Source organism: Zootoca vivipara, chromosome 2 (assembly GCF_963506605.1).
Source record: "Zootoca vivipara chromosome 2, rZooViv1.1, whole genome shotgun sequence".
NCBI lineage: Eukaryota > Metazoa > Chordata > Lepidosauria > Squamata > Lacertidae > Zootoca > Zootoca vivipara.
The window spans coordinates 10449251-10467546 of record NC_083277.1 but is presented as its reverse complement, the minus strand read 5'-3'; the positions used below and the strand labels follow the sequence as shown (position 1 = coordinate 10467546).

The window sequence follows — 18296 nt, the reverse complement described above, 5'->3', positions numbered from 1 at the left end:
GACCCTGGCATCTGCTGCTGGAGCTAAGTGATTGCATGAGCCCAGCCAGCAGAGCTGGGAACTGTACTGCCTCCTCCAACTACGCATTCAGGGCGCAGGGTGGCATCGTCCCAGCTTCCTGAAATTTCAGGAATTTTTTATGATGAGATTTTAGAAACCAATGACTGCACATCTGATCACAAGGAGACTTATTAGTGCATCATAAACTTTATTTCCTTTTTTTATAATTATTTTTATTAAGGATTTTCGTGGGTTACAAAGGTAGTGTAGTGTCTCATGCATCATTTTTACACATCAATTTTACTTTATTTCCACTTTATCTTACATGGGACTTGAACCCACAACCCTGAGATTACCATAAGCATCTGACGGTCTACAACAGCTCAGTGATTTGTGTACACGGGGACACAGATGGTGGCGTGTGAAGACCCCTAGAAAAGGTTGCCAAAAACTTGTTCCCTAATGTTGGAAATGTAAAAAACAATAGGGAACTTTCTTCCACATGTGGTGGACGTGCCCCCAAGTGAGAGACTTCTGGGAAAAGATTTATAACGAATTGAAAAAAGTGTTGAAAAACACATTTGCTAAAAAATCAGAGGCCTTCTTACTTGGGATAACGGGAGAGGATATACCTAGGAAGGATGTTACTTTCTTTTTGTATGCCACAACAGCTGCAAGAATTCTACTTGCAAAGAATTGGAAGAAGGAAGAATTACCAACAGTGGATGATTGGCAGAAGAAGTTGATAGAATATATGGAACTGTCTGAATTGACCGGGAGACTCCGGGACCAGAGTGAAGAAGCAGCGGAAGAAGATTGGAAGAAATTCAAAATTTATTTAAAGAATAAGTGTATGTTGTTGTTGTTTAGTCGTTTAGTCGTGTCCGACTCTTCGTGACCCCATGGACCTTAGCACACCAGGCACTCCTGTCTTCCACTGCCTCCCGCAGTTTGATCAAACTCATGTTCGTAGCTTCGAGAACACTGTCCAACCATCTCGTCCTCTGTCGTCCCCTTTCCTTAAGAATGGATAGGTTTGATCTTCTTGCAGTCCATGGGACTCTCAAGAGTCTCCTCCAGCACCATAATTCAAAAGCATCAATTCTTCGGCGATCAGCCTTCTTTATGGTCCAGCTCTCACTTCCATACATCACTACTGGGAAAACCATAGCTTTAACTATACGGACCTTTGTAGGCAAGGTGATGTCTCTGCTTTTTAAGATGTTGTCTAGGTTTGTCATTGCTTTTCTCCCAAGAAGCAGGCGTCTTTTAATTTCGTGACTGCTGTCACCATCTGCAGTGATCAAGGAGCCCAAGAAAGTAAAATCTCTCACTGCCTCCATTTCTTCCCCTTTAATTCCTCCTCACTTTCTGCCATCAAGGTTGTGTCATCTGCATATCTAAGGTTGTTGATATTTCTTCCGGCAATCTTAATTCCTGCTTGGGATTCATCTAGTCCAGCCTTTCGCATGATGAATTCTGCATATAAGTTAAATAAGCAGGGAGACAATATACAACCTTGTCGTACTCCTTTCCCAATTTTGAACCAATCTGTTGTTCCATATCCAGTTCTAACTGTAGCTTCTTGTCCCACATAGAGATTTCTCAGGAGACAGGTGAGGTGATCAGGCACTCCCATTTCTTTAAGAACTTGCCATAGTTTGCTGTGGTCGACACAGTCAAAGGCTTTTGCATAGTCAATGAAGCAGAAGTAGACGTTTTTCTGGAACTCTCTAGCTTTCTCCATAATCCAGCGCATGTTTGCTATTTGGTCTCTGGTTCCTCTGCCCCTTCGAAATCCAGCTTGCACTTCTGGGAGTTCTCGGTCCACATACTGCCTAAGCCTGCCTTGTAGAATTTTAAGCATAACCTTGCTAGCGTGTGAAATGAGCGCAATTGTGCGGTAGCTGGAGCATTCTTTGGCACTGCCCTTCTTTGGAATTGGGATGTAGACTGATCTTCTCCAATCCTCTGGCCATTGCTGAGTTTTCCAAACTTGCTGGCATAGTAGAATAGAAATAAGGGAAGTGAAGGAGAAAAATTTGTGGTTGTAGATAATATAATGGCAAGAGATAAGTATAGTTAGAATTAAGGATTTTATTTTATTGAGAAGAAAGATTTAGATAGAATATAATAGGATAAGGTGTAAAAGATAGAAAAAATAAGGGAATATTAAGTAATAAGTATAATTTATATATGATTTATACAGAAGTGATGAAAAGAATCGCAGAAGGAGAGGGAACGAGGAAGTCATTAGATTGGAGATAAGTTTAATAAGTTAGAATTTTTGTTTTCTATTTGTATTTTTTGTATTATTTTGTGTATTTTGTATTTTGTGGTTGTATTGTTTTTTTCGTTTTTTTCTTTTTTCTGTTGTGTGGGTGTGTATTTTTATATGCCTTGTTGTTTCAGAAATTTTTAAAATAAATATATTTATTTTAAAAAAAGCTTGTTCCCTGCTGCTCCAGAGCTAGGAATGGACCGAATCTCATTGGGTTAATCTATTTGCCCTGACAGTTAAGAGCAGAACCTCCAGTATCAGAAACAGCGAATTGCAAATACGAGTTACAGGTAGGTAGCTGTGTTGGTCTGACGTAGTCGAAACAAAATTTTAAAAAATCCTTCCAGCAGCACCTTAAAGACCAACTAAGTTTTTATTTTGGTATGAGCTTTCGTGTGCATGCACACTTATTGCAAATATGAGGGCATTGGAAGCAACAGGGCGGTCTCGCCGCCTACACGATGCATTCGCCTTGCAAGCTGCGGATCTCCTCCCAGCTGGTCTCCCATGGCCCATCTCACAGCCACCGAGCTCCGATGCTCAGAGAGGCAGGAAACGGGGCCAGCCAGGGGGACGCGAGAGCGGCTGCACTTTCCTGTCCTCCCACCGAGGAGAGCGGAGGAGCAGCGGGCAGTGGCCTGGCGAGTTTCCCCGGAGAGGAGCCGGATTCCGGTGCAGGGACGGAGCGAGGAGTCAGAGGTGCAGGAAGGGGGGGAGGGCGGAGGAGGAGGAGAGCACGTGCCCGGCAGGATCACTAACCCGACATGCCATCTTACATACATACAAGTCTTGCAAACACTCTCTCATGTATGCAGAGACCATAGCTGCCAAGTTTTCCCTTTTCTCGCGAGGAAGCCTATTCAGCATAAGGGAAAATCCCTGTAAAAAAGGGGTAACTTGGCAGCTATGGCAGAGACACACACAATCAGCATGTTTTTTCCTTCCAACCCTAGTGCTGGGATGGAGGTGGGGAAATAAGAAGACTGCTGAATTGGCAATGAGATCTATGAAAAAATACCCTTCTGGTTGTTCTTTAGAAATCCCTTTAAAGAGCAGGCAGAGGGATCATTTATCTCCAGATCAAGGCTTCTATCCCATCTCAGCACTGTGCTGATTCGTGCTGAAATTGGAGTTTAAAAGATCTCTCTTAAGGGCTCTTTAGGCATCTCTCTCTCTCTCTCTCTCTCTCTCTCTCTCTCTCTCTCTCTCTCTCTCTCTCTCTCTCTCTCGGACAGACAGAGAGGTTCATCACATGATTAGACCAGGAGATAGGAGATGGAAACCGCAGGTACCAGCAGGCCACGTGAAGTGGGTTGTTTGATTTTGTTGGTCAATATTCCTTTTGTTTGTTTGTCTCTTATGCTGTGCAGACACCATACATTTAAAGCACGTGGCTTCCCCCAGAAAATCATGGAACCTGTAGTTTGTTGCTACAGTTCTCAGCACCCTTACGAACTTGGTTTTTTTGGGTTAAGTCATGTACTTTAAATGTTAGGTGGGTCTATTGCAGCCTTAACCCTTTACAAAGATCTGTTGTTGCCTTTCCAACATGCTTAAAGTTGCAGCCAGGATCAGCATTCCCTGGCCACTGAACATGCTGAGTCCTTTTACTGAGTTGTTTTTAGATTTCCCTATCCCTGCCTCGGTTCTCCCACCCCCAAATATTATTTGTAGTTTTGTAAACCTTGGGGTTTCCCTGAGTCTTTGGATAACTTCCTCTAATCCATGGGTGGGGTGTTTGGGCAACATTGTCATTCACAGTCTGAACATCAGAAATGGAATGAGTAATAATATATTTCAAAATTGGGCTAATGGTTAAAAAATGTGATTTTGTTTTTATTCTAGAGTTTTATTCTACACTGGTATTTTACTTTGTGTTTATTTCTTTTCCAGCAGGGTGAGGTAAAAATGGAAGAGCAGGGACCGAGGAGACCCATTCAAAGGGAGAGCCTGGAGTGCAAAGGAAAAAGATCTCCTGCAGGCCAAGTTGAGACATTCATGGATCTTCTGCCTCAGGCAGATTTATGTCAAATTAAGCATGAGCCAGAGGAGGAGGAGCCGCAGCAGCACTGGGATGCCCAGTGGCAGGATTTCCTGAAGACGATGCAACCCCCTCGTTCAAGCTGGGAAACCCCACAGGCTCCCAGTCCTCCCCACTCCGGGGATGGTGTCCTCCTGGCCTCCTTCAGGGGAGCTGCAGATGACAGCCGGTGGCCCAGCGGGAGAGCAGGGGGGACACACCAGACCCTGCTCCCAGACACTGAGGGGCTTCTGGGAAAGGTAAGTGCCCTCCTCTCACCTGGGTTTCCAGCACCTGGGGGTCACAGGTCCACTGCCTCTAGACATGGAGGTTCTGTTTAGCTATGGTGGTGAATATTCCTCCTCCGTGCACTTTCTCTCTAATCCACTTTAAAGAGGCTTGCTAGACCAAACCTTACATGGGAGGGTGTTGATCATATCTCCTGATGTTCTTACTTTACCTGAACAGCTGCAGCATCAGAGCAGAAGCTGTGTCGGAAGAGGTGTCTTTCCACTAATGCCCGTTTTCCTCCTCTAAATCGCCTCCATTTCCAAAATGCTCTTTGTTCCCCCACTGAGCTTTAAATTGTGGCACGTCTTGCAGCCTCAGCAGTCCCATGTGTAGTCGTTTAGAATAACACTGGCCTGCCTTGCAAGGTTGTTGAAATATCTCTTAAGATAATTGCCAGGTTCAGATTAATCACAGCCTGAAAAGCTGGGTTACAAATACGCACAGTTTTTAATGCATTGCTGCAGCAAAGTTACTCTGAAACCTATGTTGACCCAAGTTTACAGTAAAAAACTGTAGCCATTACCACAGTCTCCTGGCCCCCACAATGCATCACTCCAGGAAGGACTCCCACCTAACCTTTAGTGAGAGAGGGGAAAAGAGAAGGACTCTGCGTGGGTAGTTGCACGATTTTAGCATCCGTGATCCTGCACTGGTAGCAAAGCTAACAAATAGGGGAACTGGGAATGTGCTAGTCCCATCTCCCCCCTGCATCTGCCACCTGAGCCAATTGTCCCAGTTCACCTCATGATTGGGCCGGCTCTAATGATGAACTGTGATCTAACCAGGCAGTCTCTTATGAGCCAGAACTAAGTAACTTTCCATTTTGCCCAAACCAGAGAACTATAGCTGCTAGCTTTGGAACAAGCCAGGATATTAAGCTAACTTCAAACTGCGTTTGGTCTGGTAGATGAAGGGAATGCTGTGGATGTAGCCTATCTTGATTTCAGCAAGGCCTTTGACAAGGTGCCCCATGATATTCTTGTAAAGATGCTGGTAAAATGCGGGCTAGACAATGCTACCATTCAGTGGATTTGTAACTGGCTTACTGACCGAACCCAAAGGGTGCTCATCAATGGCTCCTCCTCATCCTGGAGAGTAGTGACTAGTGGGGTGCCACAGGGTTCTGTCTTGGGCCCAGTCTTATTCAACATCTTTATCAATGACTTGGATGATGGGCTTGAGGGCATCCTGAGCAAGTTTGCAGACGACACCAAATTGGGAGGGGTGGCTAATACCCCAGAGGACAGGATCACACTTCAAAATGACCTTAACAGATTAGACAACTGGGCCAAAGCAAACAAGATGAATTTTAACAAGGAGAAATGTAAGGTGCTACACCTGGGCAAAAAAAATGAAAGACATAAATACAGGATGGGTGACACCTGGCTTGAGAGCAGTACATGTGAAAAGGACCTAGGAGTCTTGGTAGACCACAGACTTGACATGAGTCAGCAGTGTGATGCAGCAGCTAAAAAAGCCAATGCAATTTTGGGCTGCATCAATAGGAGTATAGCATCTAGATCTAGGGAAGTAATAGTACCATTGTATTCTGCTCTGGTCAGACCTCACCTGGAGTACTGTGTCCAGTTCTGGGCACCACAGTTCAAGAAGGATACTGACAAGCTGGAACGTGTCCAGAGGAGGGCAACCAAAATGGTCAAAGGCCTGGAAACGATGCCTTATGAGGAACGGCTTAGGGAGCTGGGTATGTTTAGCCTGGAGAAGAGAAGGTTAAGGGGTGATATGATAGCTATGTTCAAATATATGAAAGGATGTCATATGGAGGAGGGAGAAAGATTGTTTTCTGCTGCTCCAGAGAAGCGGACACGGAGCAATGGATTCAAACTTCAAGAAAGAAGATTCCACCTAAACATTAGGAAGAACTTCCTGACAGTAAGAGCTGTTCGGCAGTGGAATTTGCTACCAAGGAGTGTGGTAGAGTCTCCTTCTTTGGAGGTCTTTAAGCAGAGGCTTGACAGCCATATGTCAAGAATGCTTTGATGGTGTTCCTGCTTGGCAGGGGGTTGGACTGGATGGCCCTTGTGGTCTCTTCCAACTCTATGATTCTATGAAAACAGGAAACTCTGGTTCATCAGCGGCTTTGTGGTTTGACTGTTCCCACCTCAAAGGGGTTGTGCAGTCAGGTGAAAGGCTTATTCAAATCCCTTCTCATTGAGTTGAGATGCAATAATTCAGAATGGGCCAACACATGTGAAGCATTATGAATACTCTTTAACAGGGCAGTCCTGCGTAGGCCAGGACTGTAGGATGGAAGTCCATAGATTAACTATGCTTCTGTTGATTCATCTTTCGTAACCCCTAAAGGCTGATAAATATATTATGGTCTTGGCTTTTGTTGGCTGCAGTCTGACAAAGTGGACTCATTGACCAGGAAAGCTGGTGCCACTATAAACTTCTGAGTCTCTTTGTAGGTTTTGTTTATTTCCATAGCCTCCTGTGACAGAAAAGCTTGTTTACAGGTTGAGTCACCAAGTGTGCCTCCCCCCGCCAGCAAACAGTTAAACAGCAACAGATTCTGATTGGCCAAAGTTCTAAGGTGGCTGTTAAAAGGATTGAGAGAAGTGGACTTTTTACCAGGAAAGCTGGTGCCCCTATAAATTTGTGAGTCTCTTTGTTGGCTTTGTGGGAATGTTCAGGAGTGGCAGCATCCCTTGGCCTTTTATCAGGTCTGGAAAGGTCATGGCCCACCCACTAGTCATATGCAAGGGGGGATGCTTCAGGCCAGGAGGAACAGTAAGTTTCTACTGGCTGGACCAAATATTCCCTTGCATGTACAATCTAGGAAAACAAGGAATGTTGTATTTGACTGCTCCCAGTGGATTACATCCCACAGGCTTTGTGTATTTATTTTGAAATTTGTACCAAGGTTGTACCACAGTATCTCCATGGAAGCTTAGGGACGGATCAACTCCCGCCCGTAAACCAATGTCCCCACTGTGGAAGGACATGTGGATCCAGAATTGGCCTCCACAGTCATCCCATTGGTCATGTTGGCTGTGGGTGACAGGAGCTGCAAGCCACATCCAGTTCCGTGGGACTTACTTCCATGTTAGGTGTATAGCAGGGGTAGGCAACCTAAGGCCCGTGGGCCGGATGCAGCCCAATCGCCTTCTCAATCCAGCCCGCGGACGGTCCGGGAATCAGCGTGTTTTCACATAAGTAGAATGTGTGCTTTTATTTAAAATGCATCTCAGGGTTATTTGTGGGGCATAGGAATTAGTTCATCCCCCCCCCCCAAATATACTCCGGCCCCCCCACATGGTCTGTGGGATGATGGGCCTGCACACGGCTGGAAAAGGTTGCTGACCCAGGATGTATAGGATAGTGGCCCACAGTTCTTTCCAAAAGCTCCTTAACATTATTAACCCACCCAGGGTCTAAGCTATTCAGCTTCTTGAGCTTTTCCTGATGTCCTAATCTGCATTCTGATCTCTGTTCCAGGATTTGTGGCCTATGGAAGATGTGGTTATTAAGTCCCCAAAGTCTGAGCAGGATCCCTTGGACACAAATAATATCCATCCCTCTGCAAAGGCTGAAGGAGAGAATGAAGAAGAGGCCAACTTTCTAGGTAAGGGTTGGGGTCTGGGTCCTTGGGTGCTTTTGCAATTTGCGGAGGGTCCAGCAGACACCATTTCCTCTCTCCTGCCAGAAATTCTCAGACAATGGGATTGCCAGAACCTCTGAGCCAGCCTTTTCTAGACATTAGATTTCCAGCTCCTGTCACCCACAGCCACTCCTGAACATTCCCACAAAGCCAACAAAGAGACTCACAAGTTTATAGGGGCACCAGCTTTCCTGGTAAAAAGTCCACTTCTCTCAATCCTTTTAACTGCCACCTTAGAACTTTGGCCAATCAGAATCTGTTGCTATTTAACTGTTTGCTGGTGGGGGGAGGCACACTTGGTGACTCAACCTGTAAACAAGCTTTTCTGTCACAGGAGGCTATGGAAATAAACAAAACCTACAAAGAGACTCAGAAGTTTATAGTGGCACCAGCTTTCCTGGTCAATGAGTCCACTTTGTCAGACTGCAGCCAACAAAAGCCAAGACCATAATACATATATCAGCCTTTAAGGGTTACGAAAGATGAATCAACAGAAGCATAGTTAATCTATGGACTTCCATCCTACAGGAGACCGTGACGGCCAACAACTTGGAAAGCTTGAAAAAGAGGATTAGACTGATGTCTGTGCTCTGCCCCTCGCAGTCCTAGGCAATAATGCTTCTTAATGCTAGTTTCTGGAAAGCACAGGAGGGCAGAGAGAACTCTTGTGCTGAAATCCTGCTTGCTGGTTTCCCAGAAGCATCTGGTTGGCCCTTGTGAGAACAGGAGGCTGGACTAGGTGGGCATTTGCCCAATCCAGCAGGCTCTTCTTGGGTTCTAATATATTGCAATATTTTTACGGTTACATGTGGCATAATAACACTTAGGTTTTACTTATTACTCAGATGAGAGAATTCTATTCGAGCCTGAGATCATTTCCTCACTTGAAAAAGAAAAATACATTTTTTCCGGGTCTTTGGTGCCATCTATAAACCATCTTTAAAATATTATCCCAAAGATTATAACAAGCTGTAAATTTTATATCTGCTTGCCATAATTTCTCCCATTGTTCCATTAGAATATTGTGACCCAGGTCTTGTGCCCATCTCACCATAACTGATTTCACTTGTTCTTCCTTAGTCTCCCACTCCAGTAACAAATCATATATCCGTGAAATATATTTCCCTCTACTCTGAATTACCGAATTACCATGTTTTCCTGAAAATAAGACATACCCATAAAATAAGCCGTAGTAGGATTTCTAAGCATTTCCGCGATATAAGAGACAGTTCTGGAGGGTGCCAAGGAAGAAGTGGGGCTGGACACGGTGCCTCCCAGCAACATCTCCAGCCTGATCCAGCTTCTCATGTGCTTACGAAGCAGTCTGCCTCCACCCTCCGCTCAATTTCCCTTTAAAGGCAGAGGCGGCGCGGCTGGGCGTTTGTTTGTCAAAGTTGGCAACCTTTGCACCAACTCGGTACTTTCCAATTCTGACTGCATACAGCTCGGGGGTGTGTGTGTCTTTGAGCAGCACCTCCCGATGAAAAAATACGCACACCAACGCCTGCTTTTACTCTTCCTCCTCTCCCCCCGATCTTTGCCTGCCCCCAAACCAAAGCTCCCTCTACTGGCTGCGATTGGCGCTGTGTGAGCAGGGCACACGGAGGAGGAAGCGCCACCAAAGACGCACGACTTTGGTACGTTTGGGGAACAAAAAGCGAGTGGGTGAGTGGCTGGCCACCCAAGAAAGCACATACCCGCCTCCCTTCCGGGAGAGCCGTGTCTTTAAATGCTGGGGGCTGAGCACTTGCCGGGCACTCCAGTGCCCGCCTCGCTCTCTCCAGCCACCCACTCTGGCTCCCGCTTGTTCAAGCCAGCTGGCAAGGCAGGCACGCACCACGCAGCTGGAATGCACAACGCGGCGGAGATGAGCCACCTGTGGCTGAGCTGAGCTGGAGGAGGAAAAGCCACAACTTTCTGTTGACTGTTGCTCCCCACAAGGGGGGGTTAATAAAATACCTCCAGCCTTCAGGGACAAGGCGGACTAACCGGCTCCCCAGGAGCCTTGCAGCAGGGCCGTCGCTTGGTAAGTTTCCAGCAGTGTCGTTCTGTGAGTGCTTACGTAATAAAAAAAAATAAGACATCCCCTGAAAATAAGCCATAGTGTGTCTTTTTGAGGAAAAATAAATATAAGACAGTGTCTTATTTTGGGGAAAACAGGGTAGTTCTTTTTCAAATTTTGAGCTTTCCTTCGCAAGACCTGTTTTTTAAATCCACCATCAATCTTTGATTAATTTGAAAGTATTGTAGCCTACCACCAAGTAAATGATGTGTTGTCAAAAGATAAGGAAGTAGGATTTTAAGATAAAAGGTCTAAATTTCAAATAGAACTGTTTAAAGGCAGAGTGAAATTGCTATTGAGTATGTATAATTTATTGTTAGAGTGCTTTACAAAAGACGAAATGACAAAACATGTGATGATAAGATGGGCAAGAGATTTTGGGTCTAATATTGAGTATGATGCGTGGCTGAAACTTTGGAATGAAACATTGAAATTTACTGCATGTACCGCCTTGGAAAAAAAAGTTATGAAAATGATGTATAGATGGTACCTAACGCCGGTAAAGTTAGCAAAAATGTATAGAATGCGTAGCAAAGCATGCTGGAAATGTAAGGAGGAAGATGGTGATTTTTATCATATGTGGTGGACATGCGAGAAAGTAAAAGGATTTTGGGAAATGATATACCAATGGTTGAAAGAGATGTTTAAGTACACTTTCCCCCCCAAAAAACATAAGCTTTTTTATTGTGACTAATGGGAAAGGAGATAGCAAAGGGTGATAAGAGATTATTTATGTATGCCACAACCGTGGCGAGGACATTACTAGCCCCAAAATGGAAATTACATGAGTTTCCAACAATTGAGGAATGGCGGACGAAAATGTTTGACTATGCAGAACTAGCAAAGTTGACTTGTGGGATCCGAAACCAAGGAGATGCAAAGTTCCAGGGGGACTGGAGTAAATTTATTGATTACATAGAGAAGAACTCTGGAAGTTTAAAGACACTTGCAGGACTGAAATAAATCCTACGAATTTAATTTATTTATGTTAGTATAAAATAACTGCGAGATAAGAGGGAACAAGAAAGCCGAATGAAGGGAGGGAAGGAAGTCACAGCTCGGCAGAGCGAAATGGAAATGAGAGGGGAATATAAGATGGAATGTAAAAGAAATTATTTTTTACTGTTGTTTATTTGGAAAATTTAATAAAAATTATTTTTTAAAAAAGAAAGTATTGTAGCCAATCCAATAAATGTTCTTTATTTTATTCGTATTTCTTGAACTGTAACTCATTTTCTTTCTTTTCTAATAGCATTTGGTATGTGGCCCATTCCCCTTCCATATTTCTTTTTTAAACTGATATTACTTCCAAAGGCGAGATAAGAGATAAGAAAAACCAACAGAATATTGTTGATGTATGCGTTAACAGCAGCCAGAGTATTGATAGCAAGTAATTGGAAAAATAAAACAATGCCTGGTACATCAGAGTGGCAAATTTTAATAACGGAGTACTTGCAAGCTAGCAAAAACAACAGGAAGGATAAGGGGACAAACAAAACAATCAGTCCATAAAGAATGGAGAAGTTTTAAAGAGTCCTTAAATAATAATGGTATGAAGGGAATTCTAATGGCAGAACTAGACTGAACCTGGAAGTAAGTAAATATAAGAGTGGAAAGAACTAAAAGAAAAATAGGTAAGATATATAAAACTGTGCGAAACAATATATGTAAAATATAAAATACAGTGAGAATAATTGGAAGTCATTTTTAACCATTTTTGTTTAATAAGTTTCAGAAAATCAGAATATGTAATAGGTAGTTGTTTATTTTTATTTTGTGTTATTGTATGTTGTTTTGTCTGTATTATAAATGTCTTAAATTTAAACAATAAAGATAAATGGAAAAAGAAAAATACAGAGATGTGTCTAAAAGCCAATTCCACCATAGATCTGTATTATAAAATGGTGCTGCTTTGTTGTGTGAATGCAGTGATCTTGTCTTGCTCTTGCCATTATCTCATCTCCTTTCCTAAAAATTTGGAACATAGAGAGGACAGTGGAGAAGGAGACAGTGTTAAAATAAGAGAAGGTGCAGATTGGGATTGACTTGTGTTCAGTTACTTTTTTGTCTTTCTTAAAAATCTAACAGGATTCTATTTCCCCCCAAACTCCCAAACAGATCAGAATTTTATGGAGCCATCTGTGAATTCATTGGAAAGAACAAAGAAACAGTTTAAATGCATGGAAAGTGACATGTGCTTTAGCCACAGTGGAAGTCTGAAGATACATCAACGAACTCACATGGGGGAGAAACCATTTGAATGTATTGATTGTGGAAAGAGCTTCAGTACAAGTGGATCACTTAAAATACATCAGCGAACTCACACAGGGGAGAAACCATTTAAATGTATTGAATGTGGAAAAAGCTTCAGTGATAGTGGAACACTTAGAAGACATCAACAAACTCACACAGGTGAGAAACCATTTGAATGTGGAAAAAGCTTTAGTCTATATGGAAACTTTAAAAGTCATCAACAAACTCACACAGGGGAGAAACCATTTAATTGTATGGAGTGTGGAAAGAGTTTCAGTCAAAGTGGAAATCTTAGAATACATGAACGAACTCACACAGGAGAGAAACCATTTAAATGTATTGAATGTGGAAAGAGCTTCAGTCAAAGTGGAGCACTTAGAATGCATCAACAAACTCACACAGGGGAGAAACCATTTAAATGTATTGAATGTGGAAAGAGCTTCAATCAAAGTGGAGCACTTAGAATACATCAACAAACTCACACAGGGGAGAAACCATTTAAATGTATTGAATGTGGAAAGAGCTTCAGTAAAAATGAAGCACTTAGAGTACATCAACGAACTCACACAGGGGAGAAACCATTTAAATGTATTGAATGTGGGAATAGCTTCAGTAAAAATGAAGCACTTAGAGTACATCAACGAACTCACACAGGGGAGAAACCATTTAAATGTATAGAATGTGGAAAGAGCTTCAATCAAAATGGAGCACTTAGAATACATCAACAAACTCACACAGGGGAGAAACCATTTAAATGTATTGAATGTGGAAAGAGCTTCAGTCAAAGTGGAGCACTTAGAATACATCAACGAAGTCACACAGGGGATGAACCATTTAAATGTATTGAATGTGGAAAGAGCTCAAGGGATAGTTGGACACTTAGAATACATCAACGAACTCACACAGGAGAGAAACCATTTGAATGTATTGAATGTGGAAAGAGCTTCAGTACAAGTGGATCACTTAAAATACACCAGCGAACTCACACAGGGGAGAAACCATTTGAATGTATTGAATGTGGAAAGAGCTTCAGTGTAAGTGGATCACTTAAAATACATCAACGAACTCACATGGGGGAGAAACCATTTGAATGTATGGAATGTGGAAAGAGCTTCAGTGAAAGTGAAACACTTAGAAAACATAAAGAAACTCACACAGGTGAGAAATCATTTAAATGTATTGAATGTGGAAAGAGCTTCAGTCAAAGTGGACACCTTAGAAGACATCAACGAACTCACACAGGGGAGAAACCATTTGAATGTATGGAATGTGGAAAGAGCTTCAGTGAAAATGGAGACCTTAGAATACATCAACGAACTCATACAGGAGAGAAACCATTTGAATGTATTGAATGTGGAAAGAGCTTCAGTATAAATAGAGACCTTAGAATACATCAACGAACTCACACAGGGGAGAAACCATTTGAATGTATTGAATGTGGAAAGAGCTTCAGTAGAACTGGATCACTTAGAATGCATCAGCGAACTCACACAGGGGAGAAACCATTTAAATGTATTGAATGTGGAAAAAGCTTCAGTAGAACTGGATCACTTAGAAGACATCAGCGAACTCACACAGGGGAGAAACCATTTAAATGTATTGAATGTGGAAAGAGCTTCAGTATAAATAGAGACCTTAGAATACATCAACGAACTCACACAGGGGAGAAACCATTTGAATGTATTGAATGTGGAAAGAGCTTCAGTAGAACTGGATCACTTAGAATACACCAGCGAAATCACACAGGGGAGAAACCATTTAAATGTATTGAATGTGGAAAGAGCTTCAGTCAAAGTGGAGCACTTAGAAAACATCAAACTCACACAGGGGAGAAACCATTTGAATGTATTGAATGTGGAAAGAGCTTCAGTAACAATGGAGCACTTAGAAAACATCAGCAAACTCACACAGGGGAGAAACCATTTAAATGTATTGAATGTGGAAAGAGCTTCAGTAACAATGGAGCACTTAGAAAACATCAGCAAACTCACACAGGGGAGAAACCATTTGAATGTATTGAATGTGGAAAGAGCTTCAGTCAAAATGGACACCTTAGAAAACATCAGCAAACACACAGTATGAAACCTACAGATGTATTGAATGTGGAAAGGGCTTCAGAGGGAGTGGAGACCTTAATATTCGTTAGCAAATTCACACAGGGGGAACCCATATAAATATATGGAGTGTTTAACTCAGGGTTCACTTACATCAATAAACTCATAAAGGGGGAAATCAGTTGTAAATGCATGGAATGAGGAATCTGTTGAGTTTTAAGTTCCGCCCTTCACTGTCAAAATGATAGGCTGCCCAGGATTTTGGGTATAATGTCGTAATGGAGCAATAGGAAAGACTGTGTGGGGTGGATTTGTTAATGTATAGCTTGGTTGAGCAAGAATTTTTGTGGCTAGAAATTGGAAAAGTAAAAATATACCCAGCATAACGGATTGGCAAACCTTAATGTTAGAGTACCTACAGTTGGTAAAATCAATGGGAAGAATAAGAGGACAAACGAAACAAATAACGCAGAAGGAATGGAGGATGTTTAAAGAATATTTATCTCAAATCCTAATAGCAGATCTAAGCTGAACCTGGTATAAACAATAACAAAGAAAGAGGGGGGGGGAGAAAGAAAGAAAGAAATGAAATAGCAAGTAGATAGTTACAACTGTGCGATAAAATAATGAAATCATATAAACTACAGAGAGAGTAATTGAAAATGGTTTTTTTGTTGTTGATGTATTTTTCTTTTTTTAATCCTTCTCTTTTTTCCTTTTGATTGTATTTTTTTGTATAAATATATGTTGTGAAAGGTGTAAGTAAGGTGCAAAGTATATATGCCGTATTTTAAACTATTAAAACAATAAAGAATTTATTTTAAAAATATAAAAAATGATGGGCTGCCCTTGTCTTGTGAATCAGCATTCCAGATGCTCATTACTTGAACTTTGCATAATCCATTGAAGACCTTTTTACTGATAGCATTTTCCAGCTGAATGTAAAGGTCTCTGTGTTAAATGTTAATTTGGGTTCCTTTTAAAACTCATCTCCTATTTTCTGTGCTTGTTTTGAGCTTTTTATATTAAATATTTTCTGCATTGGCTTTTGACCTGTGGAAGGTGACCTGTGAGGGTGTTTTTTGTGCTTCTTAGTTCACATAAATATTTTAAAGGAATGTGTGAAAGAATTAGGGCTAGGGACTGAGGAGTGGGGGGCATAATAGTTGTGAATGCAGGAGTTGGAGAGGGAGAGAAGAGAACTTCAGTCAGGGCTGTGGCTAAAGGCCTTGGTCCAGCTTTTCTGGGAATTGTAGTCTCAGGGTTTCCAATTGTATGTGGCTGAGGAGGCTCAGAAACGTATGAGAGGGTCCTCCCAGAACCACAGTTCCCAGAGTTTGTGGGAAATGAAGATGACTGCCAAGTCTCTGGACAGAGGTTGGCAACCTAAGGTCAGTGGGCCAGTTCCGGCCAGAATGGGTTTTGTATCCGGCCCACGGACAGTCCAGAAATCGCCACATGGTTCTGATTCATATCATTTGGGCTGCACCATTTTTTCCCTCTCTCTACCTGACAGTGACGCCTCCTCCCTCCCTCCTCCTGGCTTCTGGCTTCTCCCCGCCCTGCAGAGGAAGGGGGCTAGTCATTGATTGGTGCCAGCTGCATTGTTTCCCTCTGATTGGTTGCAGCTTTCTTTCCTCCTCCCTCCCCCCTTCTCCTAGAGCCAAGAGGAAGGGGCCTGGGCTTTGTTTGTGCCAGCGTGATTGCTTAATAGCGGCCATTTAAAGCTGCTCGTCCCTCCCCTGCTCACTGCTCCTTTTGCCACCACCACCAAAGCGGGGCCCGAGAGCCCCAAGAGTGAGCAGGGTGGCAGACGTGGGTACTATTGGTGTGTTCACTTCCTCCATTGCACAAAGCTTCTAGATCCGGCGGACTCTGAGCGATCAATTTCTCCTTAAAAAAGAAGAAATTTGGACAATTTGGATACCGTGAGTAAAAAGGATAAATTTTAAAGTTGATCAGGACTTTAATTCGGTCAAGGAAGAGATTCTAAAAAGGAGATCAGTCCTTTTCCGCTGTGGCAAAGTGAAAGCAATTGAACGTTTACTGCAGCCGGGAGAGAAATATTTTACTGCTAAACTTCAAAATTCTGAACTTTAAAAATCCCCCCTGAGGCAGGGTTAGGGGGCAAGAGATAAAATTGATGTAGAACCTGCGATAACAGGAATTTTTTTTTACAATTTTTTCTCTCTCTGGAAGTGGAGACCAGGTCAGAGCAGCTAGACTCCATTGTGACCTCATAATAGAGAGGATACTTTTAACTTTTGTTTTCCTATTTGGAGCTTTAGAAGTTACTGTAGCGTCTGAACTGCTATAATTGGATTACAATTTTACTATATTGCAACATATAAACCTGTTCTTCTGTTTGGAAACATAAATTGCCTTCTCAGGCACAGAAAATACATTTAAACTGTCTGCTTAGACTGATGCTGTTGTATTACTTCCAGCTATCTGTTGCTGGCTGTTTGCTATATAATGGCTTGACCTTGAAACTCTCAGCTGCCAGCTGCTGTTTTTGTTATGGCTGCAGAACCAACTCCAAGTGTAAAACAAAAAATAGCAACAAGGAGGGCCTCCAGAGATCAGTCATTTGAAGAACAAGTTTTATGAATTTTGGGAGAAATTAGAAAAGAAGTCCTTAGAAAGCACTGGGCCTTAGAAAGCACTGCTAATAACAAGGCCAGTGGAAGTGATGATATTCCAGCTGAACTATTTAAAATTTTAAAAGATGATGCTGTTAAGGTGCTACACCCAATATGCCAGCAAGTTTGGAAAACTCAGCAATGGCCAGAGGATTGGAGAAGATCAGTCTACATCCCAATTCCAAAGAAGGGCAGTGCCAAAGAATGCTCCAACTACCGCACAATTGCGTTCATTTCACACGCTAGCAAGGTTATGCTTAAAATTATACAAGGCAGGCTTAAGCAGTATGTGGACCGAGAACTCCCAGAAGTGCAAGCTGGATTTCGAAAAGGCAGAGGAACCAGAGACCAAATAGCAAACATGCGCTGGATTATGGAGAAAGCTAGAGAGTTCCAGAAAAACGTCTACTTCTGCTTCATTGACTATGCAAAAGCCTTTGACTGTGTCGACCACAGCAAACTACGGCAAGTTCTTAAAGAAATGGGAGTGCCTGATCACCTCATCTGTCTCCTGAGAAATCTCTATGTGGGACAAGAAGCTACAGTCAGAACTGGATATGGAACAACTGAGTGGTTCAAAATTGGGAAAGGAGTACGACAAGGTTGTATATTGTCTCCCTGCTTATTTAACTTATATGCAGAATTCATCATGCGAAAGGCTGGACTAGATGAATCCCAAGCCGGAATTAAGATTGCTGGAAGAAATATCAACAACCTCAGATATGCAGATGACACAACCTTGATGGCAGAAAGCGAGGAGGAATTAAAGAACCTTTTAATGAGGGTGAAAGAGGAGAGCGCAAAATATGGTCTGAAGCTCAACATCAAAAAAACCAAGATCATGGCCACTGGTCCCATCACCTCCTGGCAAATAGAAGGGGAAGAAATGGAGGCAGTGAGAGATTTCACCTTCTTGGGCTCCTTGATCACTGCAGATGGTGACAGCAGTCACGAAATTAAAAGACGCCTGCTTCTTGGGAGAAAAGCAATGACAAACCTAGACAGCATCTTAAAAAGCAGAGACATCACCTTGCCGACAAAGGTCCGTATAGTTAAAGCTATGGTTTT

At 42.6% G+C, this 18296-nt stretch overlaps 1 protein-coding gene across 3 annotated transcripts in view; it reads left to right on the top strand.

Moving 5' to 3' along the window:
- The first annotated feature begins 2843 nt into the window (after positions 1–2843).
- The window catches only part of LOC118081151 (oocyte zinc finger protein XlCOF6-like), a 35207-nt gene continuing 19754 nt past the window's right edge, over positions 2844–18296 (top strand). Inside the window, exons 1-4 of one of the 3 annotated variants that reach the window (XM_060270167.1) lie at positions 2844–2980; positions 4175–4561; positions 8055–8181; positions 12398–17944. In XM_060270167.1, coding sequence (XP_060126150.1) covers positions 4190–4561; positions 8055–8181; positions 12398–14706 — 2808 coding nt within the window. In that variant the 5' untranslated portion in view covers positions 2844–2980; positions 4175–4189 and the 3' untranslated portion in view covers positions 14707–17944. Of the gene's footprint in view, positions 2981–3554; positions 4562–8054; positions 8182–12397; positions 17947–18296 lie in introns of those variants that run through there. The other 2 variants (XM_060270171.1, XM_060270168.1) reach the window with 2 other exon arrangements.